The following is an 18593-nucleotide window of genomic DNA, read 5'->3' as shown; positions in this document are numbered from 1 at the left end:
GTGTGCAGGACAGTTTGAGTCTCTAAACGTTGGAAGCATTAATAAAAGAGAACGTTTACCATATTTCTATGTATCTTTTCCTGTTTTATGCATTGAAGTATGTTGGGTATGAATTGCAAGTTTACTGTTTATTTACTGCACAAACTTATGTGAATGTGTTGAGTAAGTGAATATAATATAAGATATATGTTTATGCGAAGATAACTAATTGTTATAAGAAGATAAATAAGATCCATGGTGTGACTTAGGGAAATAGTGCATATCACTTCTCTAGCAGCGCAAAATCTCCTCATCCCCTGGTTAGGGTTGCGCGAAGATGAACATAACAGAGCATGAAGGCCTCGCAAGATAGGAAAATGTGCAAAGTGACCTGTGCAAAGACATTCCTAGTTGGACTAAGTCGACCCCTCAAACATCTCAAGGGTGCGGAAACCTGGTTCCAGCATCCCCGCATACTGCTTCGGGTGAGACCTCAGTCCGTGCTCCGCAGACTGTTGCCGAAAGGGCTAGTAGTACAGGTATTTGTTTGCCTAATTAACTCTGAACCTGGGTCAGGTCCCAACAAGCCAACACAGGTACTAGAAATGGTCATGAACTGACCTAAAGCCACCAAGGGCCAACTTTATTGTAGAGCAGCGAAAACGAAAAGCCACCAACAACAAATGACACCACAGCTGACCAGACATGGGAGATTTCGTTAGATGGTAAAACCCAAACCCCTCTGCACCGTCGGATCGCCCTCCAAATATCAATGGGGGTAGATCGGGCTAGCTGTCGTTGGTGAGCCCAACCCTCTGATGGACACATGCAATGGGATCAGTCATGCTTATGCCACGTATAACAGAGTACATGTAACATTTAACTGAGGTCTGATCATGGACATCAACGCTAGTTGGGAGCCATGTGAAAAGTAATTGCAAGCCTGCGCAAAACCTTGTAAACCATGTTTCAATAATTATAATCAATCAAACTATAGTAGTGATAAGGGCGCCATCAAGGATCACTCAACCATTGTTATGTTTATATATATATATATATATATATATATATATATATATATATATATATATATTATATGTTTATTTCCATAAATTATTTGTTTTTAGTGTTACAAATAGTTTCAGAGCTCAGGTTCATACACTGAGACTCTTTGGGGAAATTACGTATATATGTTATAAATGTGACATTAATCAAAATAACTAAGTAAATGTGCATGTCAGCATAGAGACCCGCATCAAAAAAATAGGGATCAGAATGCAGAGACCACCAAACCCACCAGAGACAACTTATGTGAATGCCAACTCTAACATTTGGATACAGCTAGGGGAGGAATCTCATCAAGCTAATGTTGTCCTACTCAAAACCGTTCAACAACTGCATGCTAAGATGATAAATTTAAGAACAAACAATCAATGGTTATGACTAGAACAGGAGAGAATTCTTAGAAGTCTATCTAATCGACAGAACCAATGAGATCCCGACCCCAGTGTTGAAGATAGAGAGAAACCCCAATGGCTCAGCATGGAGAAGAGAATGTTGAGTCAGCTGAAAAGCATGGAGAAGACAAAGAAAGACATTCAGTCAATGTCTCCGACCAGCGCAAGACAAAAAGACAAAAATATGAGTTACAAGGAGAATTCAAAAAGATTAAACTGTCACGGTTTGAAGGGGGACTAGAAGAGGCAGTAGAATCTTGGCTAATTGACATAAGAAAATACTTTCAGATTTATGATTACACTGATAAACTGAAAGCACGTTTGGCAGTTTATCAGTTAGGAGGTAAGGCTACTCTTTGGTGGGAAGAAATCAAAATTGTGAGGAAAATCGATGAAGAACAGGTTACGTGGAAAGAATTTCAAAAGCATTTCAAGGATAAGTATTTAACTGAATGTTATTATGACGAAAAAGAAAAGGAATTCCACGAGTTAAGATTGGGAACCTTAACCATGGATGAATATGTGAAACGATTCACCTCCTTACTGCGCTATGTACCTTATATGCAAGAAGAAAATGCCAAAATTCAACGTTTCATCAGTAGCCTACCCAATTTTATGAAGGAGAAGCTTGAGTTTGATTACCCAAGAACCATGGATGATGCCGTGCGAAAAGCCTACATCTGCTAGTAGCAAATGAAACAAAAAAGTGAGGGACCTAAAGGAGGATTGAATAGGAAGGGAAGGAACCTAATCCCAAATAGACAAATTTTTTTTACTAATGGCAGGAATATATAGCAAAAACCTCTTAGTAAATTTCAAGCAAGGAACTAGCGCAAAGTTGCATATTCTTCAAATAGACAGTCGGAAGGAATTAATAACTCTGTTAATGAGAAACATTCAAAACTACCTCTGCAATGATGGGGATGCGGAGAACCCCACTGTTACAAAAATTGTCCACATAAAGAAAGGATAGAACAAATATCAAATATGCAAGAAGATACCATGGTTGGAGGAGTGGCGAGGAGCATGCCCATAATTAATGCTACTCTAGATGACCATCAAGCATAATACCATCCCACCATGATTGGATGTGAAGGTATGATTGCTAAGCAACCTGTCTTTGTTTTGTTTCACCCCGGTGCTAGCCTAAGCTATGTTAGTCCTAAGGTTGTAGAAAGTTGTCAACTACAGAGCAATAAGTTTCCAAAACCATGGTTAGATCAATTAGCCATTGTGACAAAAAGGAGGGTAATTGCAAAAAAATAGCGTCGCCTTATAACAATTTCAGGACAACCCATTTATGTTGACATTAGTATACTCCCTTTGGGTTCATATGACATTTTTATAGGGATTGATTGGTTGGAAAGATGTTGGTCCCTAGTCGATTGCAAGAAGAAAACTATAAGTTTTATCACGGAGTTAGGCCAAAGGAAGAAACTTCAAGGAATCAAGACAAATATCAAGAAGTGTACTATTACTACTAGTCAACTAGGAAAATGTATTAGGAAAGGATGTCAAATATATGCTATCTAGGTGGGATTTACGAACTCCAAAAATAAAATGACCTCCTTGGAAAATATTCCTATTATTCAGGAATTTGTTGATGTATTCCCTGAATCCATTCTCGGATTACCACCCAAGCATGATATTGATTTCACCATTGAACTAATTTCGAGTGCAGCCCCTGTATCCAGGTCCCCTTATTGCATGAGCATACCTGAGTTACTAGAACTCAAAATGCAGCTTCAAGAACTTTTGGATAAAATGTATATTCACCCCAGCGTGTCCTCTTGGGGAGCCCCCATACTGTTTGTATGGAAGAAGATGGAACTTTGAGATTATGCATCAATCACTGTCAGTTAAATAAACTAACAATCAAAAAATAAATATCCCTTGGGACATATTGATGATTTATTTCAACAGGTACAAGGAGCCAAAGTATTCTCAAAAATCGATTTAAGGTCCGGATACCACCAAATAAGGATAAAGGATGAAGACATTTGCAAAACTGCTTTCCAAACTTGTTATCGATATTACGAGTTAGTGGTGTTGCTGTTTGGCCTCACAAATGCCCCAACTACTTTTATGAGCTTGATGCACGGTATTTTCCAGCCTTACCTTGATAAATTTGTACTATTTTTTATTGACGACATTTTAATGTACACCAAGAATTAGGAGGAGCATGAAAATAATTTGAGGATAGTGTTGAAAACTCTATGGGAAAGTTTGTTATATGCTAAATATAGCAAGTGTGACTTTTTCAAAAGGCAGATCTAGTACTTGGGTCACATTATATCAACAAAGGGAATAGTAGTGGACCCTGAAAAGAAAAAAACCATTATGGAATGGATCGTGCCAAAGAATGTCTTTGATATTAGGTCATTCTTGGATTTGGCTGGGTACTACGGTCAGTTCATCGAAGGATTTTCAAAAATCGCTTTCCCAATGACCTCATTACAGAGGAATGGACTGACTTTTCGATGGACAAATGAATGTCAACAAATATTTGAAAGACTAAAACACCTACTTACCACTACACTCATGTTAAAGGTAGCAGATCCAGAAAAGTCTTTCGTGGTTTGCATAGATTCCAGTAAAGAAGGTGTTGGCAGAGTGCTAACATAGGAGGGAAACGTCATTGCCTACGAATCACAGAAATTGAAGGAGTATGAGCAGTGATATTCTACTTACGACCTTCAATTGATAACATTAGTGCATGCACTTAAAATGTGGCGACACTACCTGTTGGGGAAGAAATTTTTACTGTTAACAGATCATAGCAACCTTACAAATTTCTTTAACCAATCTAGCTTAAATTCTCGACAGGCCAGATGGACAACATTTTTGAGCGAGTATGATTTTGAAATGAAACATATTAAAGGGAAGGAAAATCACATGGCTGACACATTAAGTAGGAAATTACATTGTATTTACGAGGTCCAAATCAGTTAAGTACGATCAAACATCCCAGAAATCATAAGGGAAGCCTCCCTCAAGGAGCTAGAGTACACTTTTCATTGGTAGCAGGCAAAGGAAGCTCAGTTGAAAGGGAAAATATCAGATTTTGAAATTCATTCAGATAATATCCTCACCTTCAAAAATAGAATATATGTTCCTAACCAAAATTCTATTAAATAATTGATATTGGATGAATTCGATAAGAAACCTTATGTTGGCCACTCAGGGTACCAGAAGTTATTTTCAGCCATCAAGAAAGATTACTTTTGGCCTAGGTTAAGGAAAGATGTCACTGAATACTTTCCCAAATGTTTGGAGTGTCCATTACTGAAGGCAGAACATCAGAATCCTGTTGGTTTGTTGCAACCATTGCCCATTCCCAAATGGAAATGGGATACCATATCTCTAGACTTCAACATTGGCTTACCTCGTGCCAAGAAGCAGCACGACTCAATTATGGTGGTGGTGGACAAATTAAGCAAAATCGCTCACTTTATACTTGTGAAATCCACTTACAAAACTGTGGAAATTACAGACATATTTATGAGGGAATTTTTTCATCTGCATGGAATACCCAGGGTGGTAATTTTTGATAGGGATGTAAAATTTACATCCATGTTCTGGAAAACCCTATTTTCCGGATTGGGTACCCAAATCCAATTTAGTACGGCTTACCATCCTCAAAGAGACGGACAAACCGAATAAGTGAATCAAGTGTTGGAGGACATGTTACGTATGTTTGTGATGCAACAACCACATAAGTGGGAAGACTATCTCCACCAAGTAGAATTTGTATATAATAATGGGCATCATGACTCACAGGGCATGAGCCCCTTTGAGGTGTTATATGGGAGAAGGTGCAAGGTGCCCATAGATTAGAATAGTCTAGTCAATAAGATAGCCTTGGGCCTTGACATGCTAGCAGAAATGGAGGAGACGGTTAAGAAGGTTCCACAAAATCTAACGGTTGTCTAAGACAGGTAGAAGATGTATGTAGATAAAAAGAGGACATACAAAGAATTTCACCTAGGGGGTCATGTATACCTAAGAGTAAAGCCCCAAAAACGTTCATTATAATGAAGGGGTTGTGCCAAGTTAGCACCCCGGTACTGTGGACCATTCCAAGTCGTGGAATGGATTGGATGTGTGGCATATAAGATTGTGTTACCAAGCCATATCCGGGTCCAAAATGTTTTCCATGTTTCCTTTTTAAGAAAATATGTGTACAACCCTCAACATATAAGTAGCTAGGAAAATATTCACGTAATTAGTTAAGTAGAATACATAACTTTTGGATAACTATTTTGAAAAAGTTGTAAATTTGAATTGGTTATGTGCAGGTAGAACCAGAAGGAGAATTTCTGGCAAAACCTCTTCGTATTCTCGATCGAAGAGAAACCACCTTGTGGAAGTGAGCCATCACTCAGGTTAAAGTGAAATGGAAGCACTTTGGCCTGGATGAGGCCACTTGGGAAGAAGAGGAATTTATATGGAAAGCCTATCCGACATTATTTTCTTAAATCAGAAAGAACACCAGGGATGGTGTTCCTCATAAGGGGGGAGGGAGATGTAACACCCCAAGCTACATAAACAATTACTGTAGTTACTATGTTTTATTTTAACTTTTATTTTATTACTTTATGTTGTTAAAATGATAAATGACTGAGGCTAGAAGGCCAATATATATTTTGCTACCTAATTAATGGATAGTTAGGAGTTAAGGTGTTTTAACAAAAATCTATTTGAAACTGTTAAAAGAAACAGTTACTCATTTGTTGCTGGGGGGTGTTAAAAGAAAGAGTTACTCATCTGTTGCTGGGGGGTATAGATGGGGAAGGAGTCTAGACAAGGGGAGACATCTTTGAGATGGGTGAAATAAACCAATGGGAAAATACTCAAATACAGTATGGAAGGTACATGACTTGAGGCTGGATAGTAAATCCTGAGGCCCAAGGTACCCAACTATAGCTAGACTCATCTCAACTGTGACGAGAAGGAAGTGCTCGGTGGAGAGTCTGGACGTAATTTCCAGACTCGCAGCTGGGTGGCAATACTTTCCAAATAGGATCAAAGTTGCATGATTACAAGTCTTTTAACACATAAGTAACTCAAATCTATATTTAGGAATTGTTGGTTGAATGTAAAAATAATTACTAACTTACTGACAGAATTAATTAAGGATGGAAATCTCATAGAAGTGCATTTGGGACAAAGAACAAAATTGAATTGCTTACATTTAGAAGAATAGATAGTAAGTTTTTACAGACAAGTAATGCATGGTTTAGTTATTTTACTATAAAAATTAGATACATGCAAACCCTTGGAATTGTTAAGAAAATAAACTTTTATGACAACAGGTTCAAAATCTCGAATAGTTAATAATCAAAAGGAGAAATGAGTTACAGAAGGTGAACATTCTCGAATAGCTAGAAATCACTATCTATTCATTCAACTGTTACCTTTAAAAGAAAATAGAAAAGGACCTTTACCAATCATTACATAATTCAAGGAGAAAAATAGTATGGAATATACTAGTACAGTGAAAATTCATTCTTTTTAAAATGCAAAGGACTGACATGAATAGAGATCTTCAATCTCAAAGGAAAACTGTAACTTTAAAACTTAAAATAAGTCCATAGTGGTAGAACTGGCTCAACAGCCAGAAAATCTCACAATCATTAAATAACCCAAACTCTCGACTCTAGAAACTTAACGGGAATCATTTCTAAATAGATATCCATTGTCCAAAATATTCTTTCATAGAGAAATACCAAGGTTAACACTCGGTCAAATCACATAGTAAATAATTTAGAACGAATGTTAACGTCATGTGGAAAAACATAACCAATGAACAAGGTCACCCAATAAAAGTCTAGTTCAGAGGAATTAGACATGTAGCCTCTATGCAGAAAACAATTCTTTCATAGAACAAATTACCATATGACTATCTATTAAACATCTAATGAACCAGGGAGGATTTTCCGACCTGTAAACACAAACGGAGGTCCATAAGCTCTTAAAAATATGAATAATGTTGTCTTAACCACACGAATAGTAAATCAGTTGCAGTTTGATACGTATGATACCTGCAATCAATGAACAACAACCTTAGAATTCGATAAGAGTCTAAAAATCCTAGTAAACAAAGTCTTAAGGGATGTCGAGAAGGCAGCAATCATACCTGAGACTGGAGAACTCCATTAGATGGTGGTCCACCTTTAATCCAGTCAAACAATTTAGTTAGCTGGACTGGGAAAAATAATTAGTAAGAAACCAATGAAGGAAAACTAAGAAACACATAAAAAATAACACTCACCTTCCAAAAGTCGACTTGGGTTTTGGCTACCTTCCACGGGATCAGAAAGCCATAGAGCCATCCCTAGATAGTGGAAGCAACCAGTTAAACGCCAAACCAGAGAAAATACTGAAGCGAAACCCAACCTCCAAGGCAATTCCTATTTCCAACCTCATTGAAACATAAATGCAGCCTGACATGCAAGGGATATAGCAGTTGCTTTGTTGCTAAAATGCCAAAGTCAACCCCATTGAAACATAAATACAAGAGAACTGCTATATCCCTTGCATGTCAGGCTGCATTTATGTTTCAATGGGGTTGGAAATAGGAATTGACAACCTCCAACGGCATAGAAAACTGAAACAACATAGGGTCGAGTGGTTTAGGATACCTTCTGGTGAGGGCATGTTGAAACCCTCCATTGCACGAAGCAGAAATGGTCATGAACAGGCCTGAAGCCACCAAGGGCCAACTTCATTGCAGAGTAGCAGAAACGAAAAACCACCAACAAAAAATGACACCACAATCGACCGAATGCTAGAGAGTTGGTTAGATGGTAAAACCCTAACCCCTCCGCACCGTTGGACCGCCCTCCAAAAATCGACGAGAGTAGATCGGGACAATTGTCGCAGGTGAACCCAACCCTTTGACGGACACATGCAGCGGGATCAATCATGCTTATGTCACGTGTAACAGAGTGTAACCGAGTACAATTAACATTTAACTAAGGCCCGATCATGGACATCAACGCTAATTGGGAGCCATGTAAAAATTAATTGTGAGGTGTCGTAAACCTTGTAAACCGTGTTGCAATAATTATAATCAATCAAATCAGATGAGTGATAAAAGCACCATCAAAGATCACTCAACAATATATATCTATATATTTCCGTAAATTATTTGTTTGTAGTGTTACAATTTTTTATAGATTTATTTAAAATATCAAATATATTCACTAAATAAATGTAAAATCAAAATTCTAAATCTAAAAATATTTATTTAACATAATGTTAAATAAAATAAAATTAAATTAAAATAAATACATAAATAAAACCTATATATAACCAATCAAATACTTATTACACAATTTGAGAACACGATTCAAATCATTCGTAGAGAAATAATTTTATCAGTCTTTTAAAATCTTAAGCTCAATATTATTAATTAAAAAAAAACCTTTAATCACAAATACAAAAAATAAAAGGAAAAGCATTCCTTACAAATACAGAACATGTGAAGAAAAGTTTTTCAGAGATGCTTTTAAAGTAGTAAATTATACAGGTTTTCATATTTTTATATCACAACTTTTACTAATAAAATGACAGGTTATTTTTTCATAAAATGTTTAAAACAATATAGCTTAAATTATTGTAATGTATATGCTGTAATGTTTATAGGTTATTGTTATGAAGTCTACACAGTTATATTTCCATAATAAGAACCTAATGATTAATTATTTTAACTATGATTTTTTTTTATTGTTTGACCTAATTTTTGAATTGAAAATTTTATTCTACATTTCAATGTGATGTGTAATTTTACTTATTTATTATTAAAATTGAAATGTTATATTTTAAATCTAGATATAAATTAACAAAAAAAATTAACTATATAAAATATTTAAATAATATAAACTCATAAAAAAATTTACCCGTCATAACCTTTTTAGATCTATATTTATATTGATATGTAAGGTGGAAGAGCTAGTGTGTTTATATAGGAACATGGAATGTCCAATCTCATCCGAAACGAGAAAAATGCTGAGACAAATGCGATCCCCACCATTCGTAGTGATCCTTCGCAACCGACGTCAATCACATTGAAGGAATCAAATTGAGCACTCCCTTTTCATTTTTGATGGTTACGAAGTATATACATGTTTGTTTTGTTTTGTATATACATCTCTGTTTTGTTATCTGCTGGATATATATACCAACTCCACGATGGTCCTGCGCGAGTGACATATGATGTGAATTGTCCCATAGTATTTTATAAATGCAACACAGTAAACTTTCGCCCAGTCAATATTACATGGTCTTCTGATACTTTGCCACACACGATGGTCGTGCGCGAGTGACATATGATGTGAATTGTCCCAAGAAAATTTACAAATCCATCACTTTTTCTTTCAACTTTTCAGGGTCAAGTGGAAAACCCTTAACTTTTCACAGTCAAGTTTGATTTGAAATTCCAACCGTCCTCACATGCAACTTTATTCACATACAACTTTTCATAGTCAAGTTCGTTTTGAAATTCCAACCCTCCTCACATGCAACTTTATTCACATACAACTTTATACCTTAAATTTAGTGGCGAAAGTCAAAAGAATCCGGACAAAAATGCGACTGTGCCACTGTTTCTTGTTCCGTCTCTCGTCATAATGCAACTCAGGAACGTGCAAGAGATCCACTATTGTCTCGCTGACCAAAATGTGGCTAAAGCTCTCGAAGATAGTGGGGGAGATTCCCACTCTCTTATTGGTGATGAACATGGGCTAAATGAAAAAAAGAAATCACTATTTCAAATGATGAGGATGGAAAATTCAAAGTCATATACTAAATGACAAAAATAAATTACTATTTCAAATGATGAGGATGGAAAATTCAAAGTCATATACTAAATGACAAAAATAAATTACTATTTCAATTCAAAGCGATTTATTTGGAATGTGGGAATTGTAATCATGGAGTTTGATGGTTAGTTTTAAATTAATAATTATTAATTTAATTAAGTTTTAAGATTAGGTTTTAATATAATTATTAATAATTATTTAGTGGATAATAAAAATTTATTATTTTTTAAATATTTTAGAGTATTTTTAATCAGAGTGTTGAAACTTATTTTCTTAATAATAATCACATAATAAATGTTGAAATTTATATTCATAATAATAATATACTAAAAGTTGAAATTTATTTTAAAAGTAATTAAGTTTTTTTATTTTTTTATTAAATTGATTAATTAAAAAAAGTCAATAAATATCTCTTATATAAATCCCTTCTATAATTTTTTGGATATGTGGTATTGGTAACCCACAGTATTGTCCCATAGTATTGTAAGAAAGTTATTTAAGGTCAATAATTTCCATGATAAAATGGAATAAATCTCCCTAGTTGCAAATCTTGTTACACGTTTTTTCTTCTCTCTAAATGTATTAATATTCAACTCATGTAGTAATAATAATAATAATAATAAAATTTATTTTTATGATATTTGAAAGAATATTTTAAATTTTACAAATGTTTTTATTATTATTACTAGTAGTTTTTTATGTGTGTGTGTGTCTGTGTGTTAATTTATATGTTTGATGGGAAAATGATGATTTATTCAATAATAAGGTTGTGTGAGATTTTTAATATTAGGGTATCTATTGGGATCCCTAATCCGCTTTCATGAGATTTGAATCTATGCCTAATAGAGATTAAACCACACACAATCCAATTAATTTACACCTCATAGATGAAATATACTTGCAATATGTGGTATCTTAATGGTCAAGCCTTTATCCCAATTGTTGAAATATTGTATCAAATTATATACTTATTATAATTAGATTTAGGAAGATTACAACAATTAAATCCAAAAAGATAACATATGATACTTTCATTTATGACAACAAAAATTGGAATAAGTTCCTTCAAACACATATATTGACATCAATATCAATCACAAGCTCAACTAAAATTATGGGATTGATAAAATGATAAATAGAGGATGGAAAACTTATTATGGGCATCAAAATAATTGTAAACATATCTTTGGATATGGATAAAAAAATAAAATCTCCTCTTTAAGACTCTCATCACTCTTGTTATTTTATATGGATGTGAATTTTGGGGTTTCAATATCTCCAAAGAGTAGCGGAGGAGGATATAACAAATCCAAAAGAAACATATAACCTACAATCTCAAAATTAAATGGAATACACCCTATCGTGTGCTCCTCAATGAAGCAACTTCAAATAATTCCTCCATTTAATGCCTGGTTATGATTAGATCTCTTGTGTATAAGTATAAGTTAAACAATGTAGAAGACAAAAAGTTTCCTAAAATTGCTTCTAACTCTAGTTAAAATCACCACCTTTAACTAAAGTGGGGATGACATAAGGATGCCTAGTTGTGGCTATACCATTGAGGGATAAAGGTTGAGATCATTTAGGAGAATAACGATAATATTAAAAACATTACTACATCAAAATTTAAGGAAAAATTGTGTTGTGAAAAAGGATTAGAAGGGAAATTGAGATATTATAAGGAGGTGATTAATCTAAATAACAAATATTTCTCTGTCTTGATTAGTGTAAAGAAGAACAAAGCATTGATAAACTAAGAGCAAATTTTCATGAGCTTCATAGTGAAACTAGATGTTGGCCATTTCCCAAAATGCCATGGGATAAAATAGTGTCACCTTTGTAACACTAGAGGGTTGAAGATGAAATACAAATTCTCTTAGATTGTTTAGCTTATAGTCACATTATATCCATATTTCAAAATATTTGTCACACTATCAATCATCTTCATCTTTTAGATCCACTATGGTGATCTAGAAACACTTCTCTTAATGTTTTTTAAGCATAGAAATAAAATGCTAAGTAACTCTAAGTAATACTTTACATTATTAAAGTATAATAAACCACCTTGAAGCCCCAAGGGTTAGCTCAGCTGGTCAAAATCAATACCTCGCCATCGAGAGGTCACGGGGTCCAATCTCCCCGAAGCCCTTGGGGTTAGACCTTGTTAATGGGCCACGGGGCTAGATTCCCTTTGGGGTCGATCAACCCAAATATTTCTATCGGCGTAGCCCCACCCGTTGACCCGGGTGTTCATGAACCATAGCCTAAAAATAAAATAATAAACCACTTAGATATCAATAAATGTTAATAATCATCATCATGATAAACTGAAATTTACAATTATTTAGATGAATTAAATTTATTTAAAGGTGATTTTTATTATTTAATTTTATATCATATATTAATGTCTTTATCATAAATGATAAAAAATTTGGATTTCAAAAATTTGATTATATATTAACAAATTTGAATTTAATATAAATAGAGATTCATTTAAATATCACCAAATATATCTATAATAATATCTATGGTATATTAGGCTATAAAACATCATACTATTTTCCATATATATATATATATATATGGATAACCAAAATATGAATAAACCCTATTGTCCTCCTTGTTCACTAATATCACTTGAAAAATGAAAATAAAATATGTAAATATATCTTTTGATGGGCCTCTAAAATAGTTAAATCATAAGGCCGCCAGTCCACTCCTAGGCACATAAAATAATGTTTTAACCCTACATTTTGCATTTAATGGTATATTTTCCTAGCTGAAAGAGTTCCTAAAAGATTCGATGTGTTCTTCATGCTTTATGTTCCTTAATATGTTTATTGTGAAATATTTATAACTATTTGGAGCAGTTTCTGAAGAACCTAGCAATGGGTAGATTCTAAAGACTAGTTCCCTACTCCAACAAGATTCAAACTCGACTGGATTAGGTCATTTAATGTCTCCTCCTATCGCTACAAGTTAGATCTTGGGTAAAATCCTTTCTTTTTATGATTTTTAGGGGAAATGTATCTCTCCCCTCACGGAGGTTTCTTGCCTACCTCATGTATAAATAAGATATTTGAGTTTCCCTTGAGACATAGGAAAAGGTAGAATAGAAAGAGCTTAGGCTTTGAATACTTATGAGAATGTTTTGTAGCATTATATTTCCTGATGTAAGATCAATTTCAACTTAATCGAAGTAGTTCCTTATTTTAGTATCTAGATTGACTCCTTCTCAAGGACTATGAGCATCCTTGGTCTAGGCCCACCCCAGGAGCTTTAGAACCCTCTTGTATTTCTTTTACTACCATTTTAATCCTTTCCTTATTTTTTGAATCCACATTTTTGGATATTACAACTTGATATCTTTATGCTTAGTCAACTAGGTAGTTTTATAGTAACTTTTTTTTTCTCAATCTGTCTACTTCTATTATTATACAAAAAGGAACAAAAAGTTACAGCAAGGGCATAGCCTTGAAAATCTTGCCAAGAAGTTGGAAATTTGCACAAATGTTCATATTCTCAGTTCTCAGTAGACCTCCATCTGTATTTTGGCTTCTTATAAGACTCGAAACATTGCTGAACATAGACGATATAACACGATACATAAACGACACAAAGACATGCAGAGACCTGACACAAGCATAATTCAAGATACAAAACAGAGTAGTGTTCCTACTTCTAAAGCTACTGAGAGCGGAAAACCGGGCAAGGTCAATCATCATCAGTGGTGTAGGGTTCCTCAACGACCCTACACCCGAATTGTAATGAGTCATCCGAGTCAGAGTGAAGAACCGCCGAGCCTGTTGGTTCTCCCTGAGCTGACTCACTTGGACCTGCAGGGATAGCCTGATTCGCCATAGAGGAGTTTCCCATGGCCGGGAGCTTCCCTGGCCTCTGAGATCTTTGCATTTTTCAATAGTGAATGAGACAATAAAGGTGGAATTAACAAGAGTACAGGGGATGCGATAGCAAACAGTGGGGTGGGCCGCATGCTCACAATCATCCCTCCTACCACGCCCGCGACCTCTGCCTCTACCAGATCTGGTGACAGGGGGACTGCTTCACCCAGGTTCCAGCACATCCGAGGAAGAGTGTGAAATAGGGGTTGACCGCTGAGAGATGGCATGTCCACGGGAGCCACCTCGCCTGCTTATCATCCTGAGCCGTTCTTGCGGCATTGCAAGGTGCAGAGATTTATCAAATGAGCAGAAACACGGAGGATAGTATCCAAATTCAGACGGAAACAGAACTCCCATTGAATCGTAGGCCCCTGGAACCCGAGCCAGGCGTTTGAAGAACGCTCTTGAAACTGGAAAGGGGACGGACTCAGGCACACTGATGGAGTAGCTTAGAGTGACACATAACAAAGTGATCCATAAGGCTGCAGAAGTGAGCGATGGAGCCGCGGGAATGGAGAGTATATGGTACGCCATTACACAGTTAACTATGAAGCGGGTGGAGGAGTTAAGAGTTGGCATTAATAAGCTTGTGCGAGACCAGCTCGCTCGTCCTGCGCAGTACCCTGTGGCATGCTTGGGCTGACACCTGCCCATGTGAAACGCCACCTTCGTACCCTCTATGCTGTCAAACACCTGCATCTGGGAGTGAGATATCCTTTTGCACCAGAGAAGTGCATTCCTGTTTGAGTTGTTCATCATCTGCGATTTCGAGGGGTCCTGAGAAGTAAGGAAGTTGCTGGGTTACTCCCTGATTGGCTAATCTGTCTGCAACTTTGTTGGCCGTTCTTCTAACATGCTTGAAGGTAATGCTTTGGGGATTCCTCAGCCTTTCCTCCAGAGATTCCAATCTGCTGAGCAATCTCTAGCTGGATGCTATCTTGACTGCTGAGGTGCCTACTTGGATTCTGTTTGCTGCTGCTATAAGGATAAGTGAATCTCCTTCAACCTCTAACGGGAAGAAGTTTTTTTGATCTGCAATGCAAATCCCTTTCCATAGTCCTTCCAGCTCAGCTGCATTATTAGTGTCTTTGCCAATCGATCCATAATAGATGTGCAGTATTTCCCCCGTGTGGCTCCTAAAGATTCCTCCAAATCCCGTTGGCCCTGGATTACCCTTAGCAGCCCCATCAAAATTCAGTTTGAAAGAGTTGATTGCAGGAGGAGACCATGTAAGGGGAGAGACCAAGCTGGTTGGAGGACGGGCTTTGACCTGGGCTAAGAAGGATAAGTCTAGATTCCAGGCTTTCAGAATGGTACATTCCTGAGGAGAGTCTGGCAGATCTGTGTCATGCCAGTTTCTGATGGCAAGAGTTTCTTGAAGATTTTGCTTCAGGAGGAGCCACAGAGCATCAGTTGGCCTGCTGGTGTTGTTGAAAATTCTGCTATTTCTTTCCTTCCAGAGAATCCAATAGAGAAAGCCTGGTATTAAAATCCATAGGTAGTTTAAAAGCTGGCTTTTGAAAGGGTTCTTTGGCCATTTTCTAATGGTTTCTGAGATATATTCCATCTGATCTTCTGATCTCCTATTTCATTTTTCAATTCTCTCCCATAGTTGAGTTGCGAGCGGACATGTCTCCATTAAATGTCTGATGGTTTTAGAATGGAGATTACAGTTGGGGCATCTTGATGGGCCAATGAATCCTCATTTTTGCAGGTTGTCCCATGTGAGTATGTGCCTCTTACTTAAAAGCCACAGAAAAGTGGAGACCTTGGGCCATATTCCTGGTTGCTAGACCTTTTCCCATATCTGATCCTTGTCTGTCTGGGGGGCTGAGTAGCGAAGCTGATGATCTTCCTTAGTAGTGAAAGTTCCTTTTGGCGTGTGACCCCATCGCAGTTTGTCCTACTGATTTGAGTATTTAATTCTTCTGTAGTTTAATTCCCGATCTATTTCATTATGCGTTTCCCCTTGCCAATCAGCCTGCCAGGTGCTAGCAGGTTTCCAAATTTGGAAGTCTTGGTGCATGTGCTGTTGCCAGAATTGATGAACATGTGTGAGATTTGCCTGCTGCATGGAAGCTTCCCATATTGGCTTTTGGAATAGAGTCGCCAGTTTTGGGAGTTGTTGCCATGAGTCCTCCCAGAACCTTGCAGTGGTACCTGAGTGAATTTCCCAAAAACTGTGCTCTTGAACGAAGGCGCTGTGAAGCTTTGCTGCATTCCATATCGGAGAACCTTGGGTTGTAGTGCTGATTCTGATGAGGTCATTCCATTGGCTACCCGGGGCATATTTTGCTTGCCAGAGCCTCGCCCATGGTGAATATGGTTTGGAGATCCAGTTCCACCATATACGTGCGCCCATTGTATTGTTGCTTTGGAGAGGATCCCTTAATCCTAGCCCACCATTTGATTTTGTTTGGCAAATTTCTTTCCAATTGATGAGGGCCCATTTCCTGTTTAGACCAGAGGAGCCCGAGAGAAAATTTCTCTGAAGATTGCGAATTGCTTTGAGGACCCATTTTGGCATTGCAAGGATGGAAAAAAGATACAGCGGCATGGCCTGGAGAACCGATTTGATCAAGACGAGTCTGCCAGCCATGTTTAGAGAGCGAAAAGTCCAAGACGAAAGCCTTGATGTTAGTTTGTCGAGGAGAGTCCTCCAGGAAGCGTGCTTGATGGCTGAGTCTGCCAGAGGAGCCCCCAGGTATTTAGAAGGAAGTTTGGCAATGGAGAACCCCAGAATACGAGCAATATTCCTTTGAGTGGAGGCGGGAGTGTTGAAAAAGAAGAGCTGGGATTTTGAAGCATTGATGGAGGTGCTAGAGGCTTCAGAGAAAAGAGAGAGCAGGGATTTGAAAACTTTGGCCTCTTGAGAGGAAGGATGACTGAATAGCATGGTGTCATCTACAAACTGCTGATGGGATAGGGGATGAAGACCATGGAGAGAGATGCCTTTTAGAGCATGGGTGGAGACGGCGGATTTGAGCGGTCGACTAAGCCCTTCTGCCATTAGGACAAAGAGGAAGGGGGATAGGGGGTCCCCCTGCCGGATACCACGGGAGGGGCGAAAAGGCGATGAAGGGGAACCATTAAGCAGGACAGAGATGCTGGGAGATGAAATGAGATTCATGATCCATCTAGTCCATGTGGAGTTGAAGCCAAAAGCCAATAACATCTGATGAATATAATTCCAACTAAGTTTATCAAACGCTTTGGAGAGGTCCAACTTTAGAATCATACCTGGTTTTTTTAGAAGCTTTTGAGAGTGGATTACCTCATTCGATAGAATAATATTGTCCATGATCTGTCGCCCTTCTACATAGCCCGTCTGCTCCAGAGAGATGAGAAGAGGAAGGAGAAGTTTGAGCCGATTCGCTAGTACTTTTGAGATAAGCTTGTAAATGATATTGCACAGTGCTATCGGTCTATATTTATCAGGCTTATTGGGTTCTTCACCTTTAGGTACTAGCGCTAAGAAGGTTGCATTGAGGGAGGGAAGAATCCAGTGCATAATTCTTGATTCCTCCACTAGTTCCCATACCTCTGTCTTGATGAGCTCCCAAAACTAATGAAAACAATTGGCTGTGAAACCGTCAGGACCAGGTGCCTTGCCGTCCTTGAGTTGGGCCATCGCTTCTTCTACCTCCCTTAGTGAAATTGACTGGAGCAGGTTGTTGTTGTGATCCTTCGTTATGATTTTGGGAATGTGCTGCATGATAGTTCTGATTGTGTGGTCTCTGTTTCCTGGAGGTTCCCTGAGAATTTCCTGAAAGTGATCTCTAAATTCCTTCTCCATGTCTTCATGTGCTTCTAGTCTTTCCCCGTGTTGATTGTTTATGAATGCTATGCTGTTGTGCATTCTTCTTTGGATGGTAGTTCTATGGAAGAATTTGGTATTCTTCTCCCCCTCCTTGAGCCACCTCATTCTGGACTTTTGTCACCAAAGAATTTCCTCTTGCTGCCTGTGGGCTTCAATTTGATTCCAAAGGTTCTGTTCCTGTTGCGCCTGCTCATCTGTTCTACCTTCCAAGATGAGAGTCTGCTATAGCGCATTCATTTGCTGCTCCAGCCTTTTGCGGTTCTCGAAAATGTTGCCAAACTGAGTACGATTCCAGACTTTGAGGACTTGTTTTAAATTTTTTAATTTCTGTTGGAATTTGAACATTTTGGCACCTTCTAGCGGGATGAATGATTGCCATGCTTCACTTACCACTATCTTGAAGTTAGGATTTGAGAGCCAGAAGGCTTCAAATCGGAAAGGTCTATTGCTTCTTGTGCCTGGCCGAGACCATTGTAACATTATTGGCCAATGATCGGAACCGCCTTGGGGCATTATGGAGGCATGAAAGTCCCCTCCCAGATGTATGGCATTATCCGAGATTAGGAACCTATCTAGCCTGGAGGCGATGTGTTGAGTGCCCCTGCGCTTA

The 18593-nt window shown here is 37.5% G+C and overlaps 1 protein-coding gene across 1 annotated transcript; it reads right to left on the bottom strand.

Annotated features, from left to right (window-relative positions):
* Positions 1-15085: 15085 nt before the first annotated feature.
* On the bottom strand, positions 15086-15730 carry LOC149141175 (uncharacterized). Its single transcript, XM_089451170.1, has one exon. It carries the CDS (start codon positions 15728-15730, stop codon positions 15086-15088), a length of 645 nt encoding a protein of 214 aa, XP_089307296.1.
* Positions 15731-18593: the final 2863 nt, after the last annotated feature.

The sequence above is a fragment of the Pinus tabuliformis genome, chromosome X (genome assembly GCF_031772625.1).
Source record: "Pinus tabuliformis cultivar Carrire ecotype Pingquan chromosome X, CPIR1, whole genome shotgun sequence".
NCBI lineage: Eukaryota > Viridiplantae > Streptophyta > Pinopsida > Pinales > Pinaceae > Pinus > Pinus tabuliformis.
Note: the sequence above shows the minus strand (reverse complement) of the source record. Positions and strands in the feature narration are given on the sequence as shown.

Bases quoted from the DNA above. Each gene is read 5' to 3' on its own strand.
- LOC149141175 (XM_089451170.1), bottom strand. From the start codon at position 15,730: ATGGAATATATCTCAGAAACCATTAGAAAATGGCCAAAGAACCCTTTC.